This window comes from Pipistrellus kuhlii, unplaced genomic scaffold (genome assembly GCF_014108245.1).
Source record: "Pipistrellus kuhlii isolate mPipKuh1 unplaced genomic scaffold, mPipKuh1.p scaffold_m20_p_1, whole genome shotgun sequence".
In the NCBI taxonomy this organism is placed as follows: domain Eukaryota; kingdom Metazoa; phylum Chordata; class Mammalia; order Chiroptera; family Vespertilionidae; genus Pipistrellus; species Pipistrellus kuhlii.
The window spans coordinates 41,357,077-41,375,315 of NW_023425404.1; the positions used below are offsets into that span (position 1 = coordinate 41,357,077).

The window sequence follows — 18,239 nt, forward strand, 5'->3', positions numbered from 1 at the left end:
AAAGAATTCTCAGGTGTTATTAAAGTTGTCTTTTAATATGGACACAGGAGGGATATAATGGAAAATAATCCAGTCCATGGAAACTTTGCATGTAGGATGTATTTATGAAAATCCCTGGTTCCCAACTTAGAAAGATATTAGCATTCATATTATTTAATTTATTTGGGTACATATTTTAATCAAAATATAACGTTGAAAAACAATGCATACCTCTTAGCACCTGGAAATCAGAATAGCCACAGATTCAAGCAGGATACTAAATTCCCTAGAAGTCAGTTAAGAAGCCACTTAAAGAATAGCTGTGGTGTACTCAGTACAGCTGGGGGTGGAGGGGAAGAGGTAGACACCTAAGACACAGTGATCACATGTTTTGTACACATTAATTTTATTAAACAGATGAAAATTATTGTAAAACAATTTTTTAAAAGTACTTAGTAGTTTCTTGCCCAGTCTTAAGGATATAAGAAGTTTCCAGTGTCTGCTTGTAACTTGTACCTTGTTTGGTTTTTACCTCAAGTAGGTAAAGCATCAGTTACCTTGATGCTTTAGAGGGGTCAGGTCTCTTGGCTTATTTCCTGTTCAGTTGTAGGTCAGTCTTCAAGTTTGAAGACTAAAAGCAAATTGGAGCAGATGAGGTAAGTAGTTACTACTGCATTTTGGCATTTTGATTAGGAAAGCCTGCAGAAGACAAATGCATGATTTGAAAGACCAGTGTCATAGAAATAAACTTAAATCTCTCTCTCTCTCTCTCTCTCTCTCTCTCTCTCTCTCTCTCTCTCTCTCTCTCTCTCACACACACACACACACACACACACACACACACACACACACTCCACTCCACGAGGAACTCTCAAATTGTGAACATTCAGGAGTCTGAGAAATCGCCCTGTTTTCTTGATGAGCTGATTTTAGATTTCCCCAGAACTACTGATGGGTGGCAGAGCTGTGGAAACAGCACAGAGGCACTAGAAGGTGACTCCTGGTCATGTCCCCTTGCCATTTAGGACTCCCTCAAGAGGGGGTGCGGCAGTAGCAGCTGATGCAGTCCTTGGCCAGCTGAGGTCCCCAGAACCCCTGGCTGGTCGGCAGCATCAGGACCAACCACCTGTGTAAACCCTGCATCCAGATTCTGATGGACTGAAGTGTTCTCTGTTTAGTGAAACAATACTTTAAATGCAGTTTACAAAAGAAAGTGATGTTTTTCTTACGTTAGGAAATGGTCTGCGAACTTATTTTAAATTACTGAATGGCTTTTAATTTCAGACTGTGTACCCATAATTTTTAGCTGGTTTTAGAATCAACATATATTAAGTATTTAATTTATGGCAACCTTTTAGAAGCATAGATGGCAATTAGTTTAATATTATAGTCTCACATTTCCATCGTAGAAACACACACACACACACACACACACACATATACATATACATATACATATACATATACATATATACACACATATATATATATATATATATATATATATATATATATATATATACTGTTTTCTGATCAACATTTTCCTCTTTGATCCCCTTCTCCCCCAGCTATAAATCATAGGAGCAAATGATTGAGTAGACAGGTGAAGAGGAGGAAGTCACAAATAAAATAGGCACTTACATTTATTGTGTTTGCAAGCTTGTTTTTGAGAACGGCACATGTTTCTTAAGACCTTGTTTCTTGCCTATTTTATAGAGCTCTGGCCTCTTAACAGCACGGCTTTAATGACTTCTTGTGGGGCTCTGGGTTTATGTTAGCACCGACTGGAGGGAAGAAGGAGGTCAGATTTCACAAGGAGGCTGCAGACTTGTAAAATCATACCTAACTGGCAGCACCAAAGTCCACATCAAGGAGAAAGCCGAGATTTGCATAAGGACATGAGATGTTTTGCCATTTAAATAAGTACAAAATGTTTTGATAATGCCAAAAAAGTTATAGGGGGATCTGATATTATTGTAAAGAGTGTATTCATTTACTCAGCTTAATGTTCCACTAAAAAAAAAAATCTAACTAAAAAAACAAATCTTTGCAAGGAAACAAAGTTTAAGATTGTTAAAATATAAATTCATATTTGCATGTTTTTCTAAAGTTTCATGTTTTTATATAAAACTAGAGGCCCAGTGCACAAAGTTTATGCACAGGTAGGGTCCCAGGTGGCTGCTGGCTGGGGCCTCCCGTTCCCTGGCTGCCTGCCACCAGGGCCAGCCAGGGGGAGGGGCCACAGGCAGTTGGCGGCCCCCTCTACCCCCTGGTCAAACTCCCGGTCAAGGGGACAATTTGCATATTAGGCTTTTATTATATAGGATTCTATGTAATTTATTTATTTTATTGAAAAAAGATTTTGATTCAGGCATTCTTTTTTTTGTAATTGTCAGTATGAGGGCACTGGTTGGGGAGAGAATCAAGCATCCACAGATCATAGGTGATGTCTCTCTAAAGCATGGGAAGTTCAGATATTTAAAAGGAGACAGGTAAAAATTAAAGATGGGGGATTTTATCAGGTAGTAGAACAACATTACAAAGACAAGCTCTTCAATTCATGCCCCATGTAAGCATATAAAGTTTATTTTAAAAAGTCATTACTTTTCCTCAATTATGTGTATTATAGAAAAAAATAAGTACAAAAAAACACCATAGGTAATCCTACTACTAGAAATTTGATCTTAATTACTTATTTCCTGTAATATATCCCCTATTATTTCATGATTCAGGTAGGGGATTTTATCCTCCAAATAATTTACCTCTGCACATTAAAATGGGAAAGTATTGCTGTTTCTCTGCATTATATGAATCTTTAATATGTATAAACTGCATAGTCTGGCTTAGTAGAAAAGAAGGGACAAATTTTATATCTTAAACTACCTATGCTTTTGTTAGAGCTTTAAAGTTTATTTTTGTTACGTAATGGTCATTGATAGCCTTTGTTTGCTTTTCTTCAGATTCATAACTCCAAACGTTAGTGTATTCATAGCAATACATCCTGTATTACTATGACCCCTCCGGAACCACTGCTAGTTCACAAGGTGTCCAGCAGTGCCGTGAGAACAGGCTCACGTTATCATACTCTGTGTGTGTGTGTGTGTGTGTGTGTGTGTGTATAATTAAATATTATGAAATCCTTATAAAATATTAATATCCCCATTTTACTGAGGGTTATGGAGGCTCGAGGGTTATGGAGGCTCGAGGTTGAGTAACATCTCAAAGGCACACTGCTCATGAGTGCAATGCTGTGATTCTTACCCAGATCTATAAATTTTAATACCTGCACTCTTAACCACAAAGCTGTCCTGCTGTACTGGATGTTATTCCTGATTTTCTTTAAATCAGCTAAGGCTAAGATTTTGCCTGAGTCTTAATATCCTGTATCTTAATTTTCTAATGCCTTAATTTCTATAATCGAGAAATAAGAATACATTTAAATTGGAAAAACAAATACTATTCCTCCTAAGTTTCTTTCAACAGAGCCTCAGAAATAATAAAATATATTTTCTCTGCTAATTTTACATGTTATACATTGTTGCTTTTTTAGGCAGATATATAAACTCATGGGCTTCTTTATTTAAATCTTAATGACACCTGACATCTGAACCATTAGTTAAAATACAAGGATGCATTAGATATTTGAAAGTGTTTATATGGTTAACCTCTGACCTATTTTTGTAGTTTCCCGGTCTTCCTAACATGTCCAGTTTCTTCTCATCCTGATAAAATGAGCATTTGTAATGGTGATTCACCAATTCACCTGATCTCTTCTATGTTCTCTGGTCTGGCACCATACTGTCCACCAACCTTCCATATCTACCTAATTATAGAGTAACATGCTAATTGACCATACCTTTGTGATGCCCTCCAGCCAATCAGAAGCGAGTATGCAAATTAACCCAACATTTTTCCAAACGGGCACCGAGGGCCTGGGGTTGGGCAGGACACTTGCGTTGTCACCATGGCGATAACGCAGGCATTTCGCAGCACCCCAGCCACTCTGGGCCTCAGGGCAGCATAGGAAGGTGGAAAGGTAGATCCGGGCGGAGCAGAAAGGTGGCCCTGGGCTAGAGCGAAGGTAGTGCCAGCAGCCAGAAGGAAGGCCCATTCATGCATCGGGCCTCTAGTACATATATAGGCCAGAAACCTCAGAACCATTGGGGTCCTTCTAACATTCCCTTGAATGTCTCATGGCCAAATGATGTTCAATGTACAACATCTCTTATTTATGCTCTCTCTTCCATTCCTACAATCTCTTTCATCATGCATATTCATAGTCTACTGCTCTAGTAGCCTTTTAAGTGGTTTCCCTACCTCTAAACTCTCTAAGAATTTCACCTTTTGATGATGAGAAGTTTGTGAGCCTAGAACTAGGATAATAATAAAAAAGGAATAGCTTGTGTTCCCATTAGGCAAACTTTTTAAAAGATATATATGTTTTAAAAAATATTTGGTTCCTGAATAAATTTTAGACTAAGGTAGTATATAATTTACATGCATTCTTACCTTTTCTATGGATCCTAAGAATACAGATACTCTTGTTTGAGATGAGACCCATAGCTTCAAAATCCTAGTATGCAGGAGTCTAAATGTATTGTTCTGCTTAGGAAAATCCAGAACTTAACATATATTCTTATTCAGCTAGAAAGCCAAAACATATTAACTTATACCTGAGCAGTAGAATTGCTTGGAAATAGAACCAGTAATCTTTATCTTCCACAAAAAAGTTGGAGGGTCTCAAACTTTTACTCAGCAGAGAATTCATAGGTTCTCCAGAAATTGCCTGGATTCAGATCCCTGCCTCACCACTTATTAGCAGAATAACCTTGAGCAAGCAGAATAACCTTGAGCAAGTTTTCTCAACTGAAAATTGAAATAATAACAGCTGAGAGAATTAAATAAACTAAATTATGTAAAGAACTTAACATGCTGCCTGGCAAGAAAATATATGTTAGGCCATCGTTGTTTGTGTCATTATTATAATCTCTGTTATATGCTTTCATAAAACTTGTACTTTCCTTTAGAGCATTTAGCACAGTTTGAAGTTACATACTTGCATAGTCATTTAGTTGTCTTCATCCATCACTACACAAAGATCCCTGAGGGTAGAGGCTCTGTTTTGCTCATAACTGAATCCTCCTTTGTATTAATACCTAGAATGTTCTAAATACTGAATAAATATTTGTTGACTTAATTAATTTAGAAGATATTTCATTAGTCTAAAATAAGTCTGAGTAAGCAGTTAATTGCCATGCATCCAAAATGAAAACCATCCCCACAGACCACGATATTTTGAATTTAATTTAAAAAATCAAATTGCAGTGTATATTATAAAAATAAACTTATTACTCACAATTTGGGTGTTCTTGAATATTTCAGCTGAAAATTCTCACAAAAAATGATTTTAAAGTTGGCCAGGCTGCCACTGAGGGAAAACATTTTTTTTACAGACACGCGTGGTGTGTGGGAAAGGTCCACCACTTGCATCTACGGATGCTTACAGCGTGCAAGGGGTTAAAATCCTCTTCTGATTGGGGAGCTAGTGCATCTATCTTATGAACAATTGCATGATTCAAAGCCTGAAAGCATGGGTTAATTACAAACTAATGGTGTGATTATACAGATAGTGGGGGTGATAACTTCTTTGTGTCATAGTTATAATGTATAGCTTTAATAGCAGAAATATTCATTGTGTTTTGTTTTGTTTTGTTTTGTTTAATCCTCACCTGAGGATATTTTTCCATTAATTTTTAGAGAGAGTGGAAGAGAGAGGGAAAGACAGAGAGAAATATCGATGTGAGAGAAACACATCAATTGGTTACCTCCTGCACAAGCCCCAACCAGGGCCTGAGCCAGGGAGGAGCCTACAACCAAGGTATTCCTTGACTGGAATGGAACCCGGGACCCTTCCATCCACAAGACGACTCTCTATCCACTGAGCCAAACCAGCTCTGGCTATTCTTTTTTTTTTTAATATAAGTAATTAATATAAAATATTCAAATACTGTTGTATACTTACCATAAAACAGTTTGGTTTTGGAGTAATTGATGCCAAACGTGTTGTTTGTTTTTGTTTGTTTGTTTTTTGCAAAGAAATAGCCAATGAATCTGTTTATTGAGAATCCACCCATATAGAAAGAGTTAAAATATATAGTTGGCATAGCATAAAGCACATGTGTCAAACACAAGGCCCACGGGCCAAATCCGTCCTGCCAGGCCTTGCAATGTGGCCCGCACCTCGCTGTCATCACTGCACTCCGCTGCGTTTCCATCACAATGACAGTTTATGACTGTTCAGTAAACCATTCGGCCCGCGATTTAGGCTGGATTTTAGATTTTGGTCCCTTCTCTGATTGAGTTCGACACCCCTAGCATAAAGGAAGGTGTTTTTTCCTTTTGAAGTGATAGGGATATATGCATTCAATTTTTCTAATAATTAGGCTAAGCAGTTTAAAGATTTGCTAGGAGGGGTTGCTAAGGCATAATACTTTATGACAGCATTTAAAATGAGAACCACATTTTTTGTGAGATTATTTCTTTGCTGAGTTTAGCAGTAATAGATTAACCTTAGAAGCCTTTGAATTAATAGATGGAGGCTGCTTGTGAGACCCATGTATCCATATCAAACACTGGTGTGTGTCTGAACGATGTTTTTGAAAGATGGGGGGGAAAGAGGAGATGCAAGCAAGGGAGGACAGATGAAAGACTTAAAAAATTTTAAATCACTGTTAGAAAGACGAAGAGGGAGACAGACAGACAGACAAACATTGATTTGCTGTTCCACCTATTTATGCATTCATTTCTTGATTCTTGTATGTGTCCTGACTGGGGATTGAACTTGCAACTTTGGCACATTGAGATGACGCTCCAACCAACTGAGCTATTTGGCCAGGGCAGATAAGATACTTTTATAATGGCTCCAGTGAGAGATGTTGGAACAGAGTCGCAGAAATGAATGTGACATATATTTAGGATTTATATATGTGGGAGCAGGTGATGGAAGGAAGAGAGTGCAAAAGGAGTCAGTGGTCTATCTCAGTGAGTGGTCATTAGTGGTGATGTGACAAATTGAGATAGAGATGCAGGCTTAGAAGAAGGAAGATGACTTCATTTGGGACGTGATCAAGAATTAGAAGTGCCTTTTACAAATCACAGGTGAAGATGCCCAGTAGGCAGTTGAAGCTATCAGTATGAAGCTCTGAGGGCAGGGATCTGAGCTGGAGATATATTTGGGAGAGCCATCAACAATAGATTAGATGTAGCTGAAAACCAAGAGTGGATGAGCTCACCCAGTGAAATTGTGTCGAGAGAAGAGAACAGAGACTCTCTGAAAGGGAAGGGCAGAGGAACAGGGAGAGCCCTTGGAAAAAAAGGAGACAAGAAGGAGTCAGTGAAATAAGAGAACAAGGAGTGCTTAGTGTGATAGATGCAGTTTCTATAAAATAATAGGGTAAGAAGGCAGATTAGGTGTTTGAGGCATAAAGTCATAGAGGAAGAAGGGGAGGCAACTAGAATAAACGATTTTTAAAAAAATATATATATATTATTGATTTTGTACAGAGAGGAAGGGAGAGAGATAGAGAGTTAGAAACATCGATGAGAGAGAGTCATCGATCAGTGGCCTCTTGCACACCCCCTACTGGGGATATGCCCGCAACCAAGGTACATGCCCTGGACCGGAATCGAACCCCGGACCTTTCAGTCCCCAAGCCGACGCTCTATCCATTGAGCCACACCGGTTTCGGCAGAATAAGCGATTCTTTAGAAAAGTTTTGATCCCTGTGGGAGGACAGAATGTGCCTAGCTGCTAGAGGGACACATGCCATAAAGAGAGGCCTGGAGTTTTGTTGTTGTGTTTTGAGGTTGGGAGAGACTTTTAGCAGCTGAAGGAATGAACTAGCAGGAGTTTGACTATGCAGGAGAGAGGTAGAGAGATGGCTGTGTCAGGTTCACAGAGGTGAAAGAAGAGGATGGGGTTGGTGCCCAGATGAAGGAAGTACAAACAGAAAGATGGCGACTTAGTTTCATATTTTGAACGATGAATGCTGCTTTTTCTTCAGTCTCATAGGTGCTGATGAGAGTCCCAAAGGAGTATCTGGCTTGGTCTTCTTGGGGAGAAAATATTTTGTCAGTGGGTTGAGTTTTCAAAAGGGACAAAAAAGTTAGGCATGTTAAATATAAAAGTGTTTGTGGAAATTAAAAAAATATATATCTTTAGAACTTGCTTTAGATCTGGCTGAAAACTAGAGTGAGATCAAGAAATACCCTTACTGAGTCAATTTGTTACCTAACCATATATGGTAGATATTTACCAACATATGTATCAGATTATCACATGGTACACACTGCTATATGTCAGTTATAGTCAGTAAAGTTGAGGGGAGGAAAGACACTAAATTAGTGGTTGCCAAGGGCTTGGAATTGGGAGGAGATCAGAAGATTATGGAGTGATTAAAGGATATGGGATTTCATTTTAGAGTGATGAAATATTCTAAAATTGATTATGGGGTGATTGTACGTTCTTTGATTTTACTAAAAACCATTGAATTATATACTTTAAATGAGCGTATTGCATGGTATATAAATTACATGCTATGTGATTTATATCTTAATAAAGCCTTTTAGTTCTCATGATTTTGTAACTTCGAGGCTCTAGTGCATTTAACCTAAAGTGACATGTTAGTTTCATTTTTAAAAATAGTTCTTTATTGTTGAAAGTATTATATATTGTTCAGTTTTTATAATGTAGAGGTTTCATAGACTTACTTGTCTGGGGGGGAAAAGATTCAGGGGATCATATTGTTTGATTAGTTAGCTGAGATTCGAAGTAAAAACACTCAAATGCTGGTTGGAATGAAATTACTCCAGGCAACGGATCATTATTTTTAGTCTCAGGAGTCACAATATTTATAAAAAGTCTTGTAATATATAAAGGGCCTTCACTATATTGGCTTATTGAATCTTTCTAAAAATCCTTTAATAGAAGAGAAACATATTTTTAGCTCTAAAAATAATACCACTAAATACTTTACATCACTTTAGAATTACAGTAAACGAACAAAGCATTATTTTTCTAATCCTTGGTATTTGTACCTGGAAAACTCCCTACATTTCTGACTACTGTGCTTAAAGACCTAATAGAATTGGAGAGTTTCAAAGCATTTCAGTTCAGTGCACAAGTACTGTTTTAGTGCTGAGCCATGCCATTCACTATCTTCAGGGATCCTGCAAAGAATGTGACCCTCTCCTGGCGCTCAGGGAGCTCATAGGGAAGAAAGATTGTGAGCCCGTGGTTAATATACGGTGAGATACTGATACGCAATTAAGGCCTGCAATGTACAGAAGTTGCAGATAAAAGGGTCAGAAACAACTTCTCCAAGTATGGGACAAGTGACCTAGGTTTTAACTGGTGAGAGGATTTCGTCAGGGGGACAAAAGGACCATTTGAGGGAGAAGGAAGTACTCGTAATGCTCATAGGCATGAATACGGTGTATTCAGTGTTTATGAAACATAATTAATTGTAAGTGGTTGAAGACAAGTGAGAGTTTTGCAGGGACTAATTAATTAACCAGAAACACAATCAAATTTACCTTTTTTGACTGTTAATCTGGTGGTAACTCTGATGGTAGGGGAGGTGTCACCTAAAAGGTTCCTGCAAGACTTCCAGGCAGTAGGTGGCAGGAGCCTGAGTGGAAGGGAAGACTGTTAGGGATGCCGAGAAGTCAGATTTGGGAGAAATATACAGTAGAATGGATAAAACATACTGAATTGGGTGCTTGAATCATTGTAGATTGATTGAAGAAGTTGTTCAAATAGGTAGGACTGGAAAACCTATTTTATAAAGAAAAGTTAAACTATATTAGCTGTTTCCATCTAAAGAGGTAAAAGCTAGGGAAGAATAAGATAAAAGTCCCACCTTAAAGTCTGTAAGTGGTGATTAGACTGGATTGTCAATGATGGCCAGAACTAAATAAAAGTCACCCTTTTACACATGGAAAAGATAGCATGGGACCAATAAGAGAAATTAGTACTTCATAAAGCAGGCATTAAATTTATGGAAACTTAGGTCCTCATTCCCCCAAATATGAGTGTTTGATATAGTTAATCCTGGAAAAACTAGAGTCCTGGAGCACGGATTTGTGCACATTGAAAGGAAATGAATTAAAAGAAATATTTAATATCACTATTCGTGTCTTGCTAATGAAAATAGGATTCTATTGGGTCGCCTATCAATCTACTCCAGGACTTCTGTGAGGATCAAATGAGATGAGGCATGGGAAAACGCTTCACAGACATTTGGTTAAACTGTAAAATGTTTGTACCTGGCTATGAAGCAAGTCAAGTTCCTGGGTTGAAGAAACTCTAAGGAGGCTAGTTGTTAGGGAGAGGAAGCCAGGCATCGCTGTGTGATGTCATTACCTGGTTCCCACAAGGACTTTTTCAGGCTGGGCTGTGGGCTGCGTTTTGCATCAGGGGGTCTTGGCAGCGTCGGCTGCAATTTGGTGGGGCGTTGCTCCAGGGAAGTGGTGGGGTCTGTGTCCCACTTGGGAGAAGCCAAGTGTTGGTTTGTCAGCACTAGGTGCATGGTGCCATCTCTTCGTAAATGGCAGTGCGCCTCATGGCAGCTTCTGCATTGAGCATCTGCCCCTTGGTGGTCAGTCTGCATTATAGCTACCTGTCGGACAGATAGACATTTAACCTTTTCATATATAGATCAGAGGCCCAGTACATGAAATTTGAGCACTCTCAGTGGTGGGGGGTCCCCCAGGCTGGCCTGCACCCTCTTGCAGTTCAGGAACCCTTGGGGGATGGCTTAGCCATCAGTGGGACATCCTTTGTGCTGCCACAAAGGCAGGAGAGGTTCCCACCACTGCCACTGCGCTTGCCAACCGTGAGCCTAGCTTCTGGTGCACTGGCCACCAGGGGGCAGCTCCTGCAATGAGTGTCTGCCCCCTGGTAGTCAGTGCCTGTCATAGCAACTGTTTATTCTGCCATTTGGTCAATTTGCATATTAGCCTTTTATTTATATAGGATAAGCTTACACTGTTATTAAGAAATCAGGCCATTATGAATGTGAACCTGATATTTTGGACATAAATATAACCATCTATTCTCTAATTCTCCAGTAGATAAGGCATTGGTTGGATCCAAAATAAAAATATTTGTAAATAGGTTAACATCTAGAGAATGATTACAGAAGCAATTAAAAATAAAAATTGTAATGATTTTCAGGTTTGATATTCTTGAATAGGGATCTCAAACATTTTAGTTTCACTCTTTATACTCTTAAAGCTTTTTGAAGACCCCAAAGCTTTTATTTGTGTAGGTTGTATCTATTGATACTTATTATTGGAAATTAAAATAATTTTTAATCCTCACCTGAGGATATATTTTAGAGAGACAAGAAGGCAGAGAGAGAAAGAGAAACATCAATTGATTGACTCTGTATGCACCCCAACCCAGGATCAAACTGGTAACCTGGGTATGTACCCTGACAGGGAATTCTTCAGGTTACAGGTTTTATTCCTCGTCAGGTAACATACGCAGGTAGCCATTCAGGGCACATATGAGTGGTAACCGATCAATGTTTCACTCTCACATCAATGTTTCTCTCTATTCCTCTCCCTTCCACTCTAAAATAAATAAAAATTAAAAAAAAACAAATATATCCTTGGGTAAGACTTACATTTTTTAAAATAAGTAAGCCAATAAAATACTGATTCATTTAAAAATGAAAACATTAATTCATTACACATTAACATAACACATTTAATGAAACACAACTATTTTCCAAAAAATACATATTTTATTGAGAAGAGTGGCATTGTTGTATGTTTGTGCAAATCTCTAATTAGCTTACTAGGAGACAGCTGGATCTCACACATACCTGCTTCTTTCTGCACGGAGTCTGTTGTGATGTCACCTGTCATGTAGTTTCTGGAAAACCCTGTACACACAGGAGAAATGAGAATGAGGCAAGAACATGACAGTGATTATGAGAATGGTTCTTAACTTGTGAAACCTGTTCTCAAGGAAGCAGAAATATTTTGTTACCAGCACCAGAACAGTTACTATACTACCACTCCATCCTTTTGGAAATAGATGCTTTTAAGAATATTTTCATCATTATTCACTGGCTTTTTCCTATTCTTCTAAAGGTCTGTGATCCATTTACAGACTAATAAAATCAAATCCAAGGCAAAATGTAAGTTTTCTGTGACCTTTTACCCTTTCCAGTCTAATGAAGCATACGTCATCTAGACCACAGTCCCTCTATTTTTCTTCATAACTTCTTACTTTATGGATAAATCATAAAGGCATATATATATATATATATATATATATATATATATAATTTATTTTTTTTAAAAACTGGAATCTGAGTAAGACCATCACTGGGGCCCTTTCTTTATGTCCTGGAAGACTTAGAGGGAAGGAAAACCATACTATTACCTGGAGTCTGGACTCTGTCAAAATGTCAACCCAGGGACACCATTGTTCTTCTAATTTTTATTCTGCACCATCAATACCACCCTCATTTGATTCCAAACACAGAGTGACATATCTGTATCCAAAAGAACCAAGTCCTTGTTTTCATTAAGGGGTCTTGTGGAGCCTGGCCCTTCTCACTGCCACCACCCTGTTGTCATCTTGTTTAAACAGCCTGTCGGTCTTGACTCAAGGCTCTCTGTTTCTCAGTCCATCCTGGGTAACAGAGCCAGCTTTATTTTTCCAAGTTACTACTATATTATGACGTTTCTTTGCTCAGAAATCTTCAGTGATGTCTTAATTTGTACCTTGCAACAAATCTGCTTTATTTCTGTCTTCTTCCACTTCTGTTATTGCCTTCGTGCTATTCCTATTTTTCTGTTTTTATCTAAACCTAATAGATTATTCAAAACTCAATTTAAAACCAATCTCCGTAAATGGTTTTTACTTCTCTAATCTGCCTGCCTTGATTTCCCTCTCCTCTGAAATAGAGCAGTGTCTGAAGCTTGTACCACAGTTGGGTATGTAATTAAGTACTTTTATTAATTGTTTGTTTTTGTTCCAGTCATGTTAATTTTTTTCCCTCTGCACAGACTGTAAGTTTCTTAAGAATTTGGCTAGAATTTCATCCTGGGAAAGACTCCTTGATTTGGGCAACTACTCAGTGATTTTTTTTCATAATTATTCCCTAAATTATTTTTGCATTAGTTACATCAGGATTGTCTTAACATCTGAAAAAAGAGTTCAAGTCTGATAAATAATATCTAGCAAAATGCTATTCCCAAGTGTAGACTAATAGTTCATCTAAATATTCTGAATTTGTCAAATTTTCTTATAGCTATTTCTGCATTTGAAGTTCAGCCAGTTTCTACTGAAGTCCAAGAAGGTGGAATTGCTAGATTTGCATGCAAGATTTCATCAAACCCTCCTGCAATTATAACATGGGAATTAAATCGAACAACTCTACCTGTAACTATGGACAGGTAAATACAGCTTTTCATGAGACTATATGGGACAAAGACCGTTATGGAACTCATTTTCATAGATGGTGTCAATAATCAACTTCTTCCTTTTTTTAATATATTTTTTATTGATTATTATTTTTATTTATTTTCAGAGAGGAAGGGAGAGGGATAGAGAGTTAGAAACATCAATGAGAGAGAAACATAGATCAGCTGCCTCTTGCACACCCCCCTACTGGAGATGTGCCTGCAACCAAGATACATGCCCTTGACCAGAATCGAACCTGGGACCCTTGAGTCCTTAAGCTGGACGCTCTATCCACTGAGCCAAACTGGTTAGGGCAATAATCAACTTCTTGGTTAATCCTTACCTGAGGATATTTTCTCCCTTAGTTTTTTAAGAGAGAGTGGGACAATGGGGGACAAACAGAAACATTGATTGGTTACCTCCCACACACACCCAAGCAGGGCTGGTGATGGAACCCGCAACTGAAATACACAAACCACACACTGCATAGTTAGTTATGATTTAGAGATCTGTGGTGACACAAATGAGAATAATTGAATCAAGCTAATATATTAAAAGGTCTTTAAAGCTTGGCACTTTAAAAGGGTTGAATAGCCGAAACCAGTTTGGCTCAGTGGATAAAGCATCAATCTGCAGACTGAGGGGTCCTAGGTTCGATTCCGGTCCAGGGCATGTACCTTGGTTGTGTGCACATCCCCAGTGGGGGGTATGCAAGAGGCAACTGATCGACGATTCTCTCTCATCAATGTTTCTGACTCTCTATCCCTCTCTCTTCCTCTCTGTAAAAAATCAATAAAATATATATTTTTTAAAAAGGGTTGAATATATGAAATGTTATAGAATATATGTTAGAAAAAAATCTGCATCAGAGAGTTTAATCATCTTCCTCCTCATAGCAGGATGACTGCCCTACCAACAGGAGTATTGCAGATCTACGATGTTGGCCCAAGGGATGCTGGGAATTATCGTTGTGTTGCTGCTACAGTAGCCCACAAGCGTAAAAGTATGGAGGCTTCTCTAACAGTGATTCCAGGTACCTCATAAAGTTCTGTTTTCAGTTTTTAATTGAAACAACTATTCATTTGTATTTTCTGGCTATAATAGTATGCTGTAAAATGGTACTTTAGTTTCATTTAAACTATTGTAATCTATTTGGAAAACGGTCATTTTTATGTACTAAACAACTCTTCTTTCATAGGCTAACTTGTTATATGTCATGTTAGTGTCAGCATCTTTAAAAATGATTGAATTTTTTGTAAATATTTAACTTTTTAAAAAATCCTATATAATAAAAGCATAGTATGCAAATTGTTCCCTCGACTGGGTGTTCGACCAGGGGGGTGGAGCCAGCTGCGGGAAGGGAGGAAGGCCCTGGCCAGCGGTAGGCAGGTGGCCGGGAGAAAGGAGAGAGTACCCAGTTGGTCACCACCAGCTGCTAGGGACCTACCAGTGCACAGATTTTGTGTTCTGGGCCTCTAGTCCTATATAATAAAAGGCTAATATGCAAATTGTCCTCTTGACTAGGAGTTCAAAAGGAAATTCCACCAGGGGGAGGGGCCAGCTAGCCAACTGCCCACGGCACCTCCCCATTGCCAGCCCCACCTCCAGTTGTTCCCCCAACCCCAACTGAGGACAGGATTGGTCAGTCAATCTCCTGCATCCCCCCACTCCCAGCCAGCCCAGCCTGATCAGCCCCGATCTGGGTGGGCTGGCCAGACCTCCTCCCTCCCCCATGCATGAATTCATGCACTGGACCTCTAGTGTGTGTGTGTGTGTGTGTGTGTGTGTGTGTGTGTTATACAAAAAGGAAAATAACAATTATTCATTTCCACCAGAATTATCCATTGTCAATAAAGAGATACTTGTTTCCAGTTTGGTATTTTTTGTTTGTTATTTTAAGAAAAATCATAATTTGCATTTGTGAAAAAATACATACTTATTGTAAAGAATAATGTTTATAACAGTAAAAAAAAGTACAAAGATATATCCTGACCTGCTCAGTTATTTATAGCATCCCCCCCATTCACCAAAAAAGTCTCGGGTTTGATTCCCAGTCAGGGCAAATACATAGGTTCATGGGTTCAATTTCCAGTCAGGGTGCATACAAGCAAAACCAATTGATTCCTTTCTCTGTGTCTCTCTTTCCCCCCATTCTCCTTCCTCTCTCTCCAAAACCAAAAGACAAATCCTCAGGTGAGGATTCGTTTTTTAAAAAGTACAAAAATATAATATAGTTTTTTAAAATATCCCCAATTCCAGTACTCAGAAAGTATTATCGTTAATATTAAGTGAACATAATTTTTTTTTCATTTTGCCATACATGAATATAATTAAAAGGGAAATTAGCTTGAGAGACTAATATGAAAAAATATAAATAGTACTAAAGTGGAGTTATATATAGACACTGATTTTTATTTTAAAATAATTAACTTAAATTTACTTGAATACAGTGTAAGAAAACTTGGACCAAAGACACTGGTAAACCTATGATTGTTTCTTCTCCCTTAGAGTTATTCTCAAAGACCCTATAAAATTTTAAAAAATATTGTTTTGAAAATCATTAAGAGGCTGAAATTATATTTTTAACGTTCTGTTTTAATTTGAGGGATTTCCTATTAGATTCCTGGTGTAAAAGATAGAAACAAAAGCACTCTCCTCCTTCCCTTCCGCCTACTGTCACACGAATTCTTAAAAAGATTAGTGAAAGTATTCAAGGAACCTTTCAACCTCAATTAAAAATGAATAATATGGAAACAACCCAAATGCCCATCAGCTGATGAGTGGACAAATAAAATGTGTTCTATTTATATAATTATTTTGTTGTTGTTCAATAAAAAGACATGAAGTACTGCTGGTACTACTACAACGTGGATGAATCTTGAAAATATTATGCTGTTAAAAGAAGTCAGTCAAAGGAAGGACCATGTAATGTACAGTTCTTTTTTTTTTTTAATGAAACGTTTAGAATAGATAAATCTGGTGAGACAGAAAACAGAAAGTAGCTTATTGTGGTTGCCAGGCTATGAGAAGAGGTATGTGGAGAGTGACTGGTGTTTTTTTGTTTTGTTTTTTTTTGGGGGGGGGGGCGGGGTAATGAAAATGTTTTTAAATTGATTTGGTGATGGGTGCACAACTCTGAAAATACTAAAAACCATTGAATTATACTTCGGATAGGTGAATTGTTTGTTATATGAAGGTTGTTTTTTTTTTAAGTGAATAACTAAAAATAGATATTTTCACTTCTATTTTACTTATAATTTATTTTTTATATTCTGCCTTTTTCTCTCCAAAGCTATGGAGTCTAAATCCTTCCACACACCAACCATTATAGCAGGTCCACAGAACATAACAACGTCTCTCCATCAGACGGTTGTTTTGGAATGCATGGCCACAGGAAGTCCCAAACCAATCATTTCTTGGAGCCGTCTTGGTACGTCTTCTCCGGGGAGGTGGGGAGGATTCTTTAAACTTTGTTCATTACAGTGAAACTGATAAAATATAGCAAAACATGTTTGGCAGTTAGGTGACTTTGAAGTTTTTGGCACGTGTAGTGTACAGAGAAATGGTTTTAGCATAGAGAATATTATACGTTTAATAATGGGATTGTTTGGAGAATGATCTTTGGAACTAATTTTAGATTCTGTTCTATATTGTTTTAACTGAAGTATTCTCTCTGAAATAGATCACAAGTCCATTGATGTCTTTAATACTCGGGTACTTGGGAATGGTAATCTCATGATATCTGATGTCAAGCTGCAGCATGCTGGTATATATGTTTGTCGGGCCACTATCCCAGGCACACGAAACTTTACAGTTGCCATGGCAACTTTAACGGTATTAGGTATGTTTTCTTTTTTTTTTTGTTACCGATACAAAGGCTGAGCTGACATAGGACTTTAATTTTTAGGAGAATATAACTTTAATTTTCTCCTAAAAATTAAAGTCTTATGTTACAATTGATTTAACTGTTAATCTGACATCACCATTCTGTTTACCTGCATACTGTTATATTCCTTCTTTCTCAAGCTTCTCCTCACCCACCCACAAGTCCATATACCCACTCACCAATCTAAAACTGTAATCTGTTGATTGTCTATATGTATTCACAAGAGCCTATGTATTGAGCTTAGTTAAATAGGATTAAGGTACATACATTTTTAGAGTATTTATATAGATGGTCTCGTTGGAGAAAGCCTGGATGAAGTGGACATCTCTCTGGGCAATACGTGGAAAAGGCATCTGGATAGGTACATGTATAGTGTAGACTAGAGGCTCAAACTGTCATATATTTTCAAGGGTGGAACTTGGTCATTTACTCTTCCTTGACTCTGTATCATTCCTGTTGGGACCACAGAAATATATTTTTTCTTTTTTCTTTAAAAACAGCTCCTCCTCTATTTGTTGAATGGCCAGAAAGTTTAACAAGGCCTCGAGCTGGCACTGCTCGATTTGTATGTCAGGCAGAAGGAATCCCCTCACCCAAAATGTCATGGTTGAAAAATGGAAGAAAGATACATTCAAATGGTAGAATTAAAATGTACAACAGGTAGGTTGTGTCTTTTTGCTACTATTTTAGATAAGATTAATGGCTTAGTAATTTTTATATTACATGGCAATAATTATAATATCAAGTACTTTTGCTATCTTGGTATTTAACACTAAAATAAATTAAGAAATTTATTAGGATTGTAATATCAGCATGACCATAGATTCTTTCATATGTAGATCATGGAAGTGGTTAACTATACTGAAATGAATATTAGACGGTTGCCCCAGA

General features: G+C 37.8%; 1 protein-coding gene across 1 annotated transcript in view; it reads left to right on the forward strand.

Annotated features, from left to right (window-relative positions):
• The window catches only part of PRTG (protogenin), a 119,551-nt gene that overhangs the window by 38,444 nt on the left and 62,868 nt on the right, over window positions 1-18,239 (forward strand). The window contains exons 2-6 of the mRNA XM_045582288.1: window positions 13,311-13,455; window positions 14,359-14,495; window positions 16,755-16,892; window positions 17,145-17,303; window positions 17,849-18,008. Coding sequence (XP_045438244.1) covers window positions 13,311-13,455; window positions 14,359-14,495; window positions 16,755-16,892; window positions 17,145-17,303; window positions 17,849-18,008 — 739 coding nt within the window. The remainder of the gene's footprint in view (window positions 1-13,310; window positions 13,456-14,358; window positions 14,496-16,754; window positions 16,893-17,144; window positions 17,304-17,848; window positions 18,009-18,239) is intronic.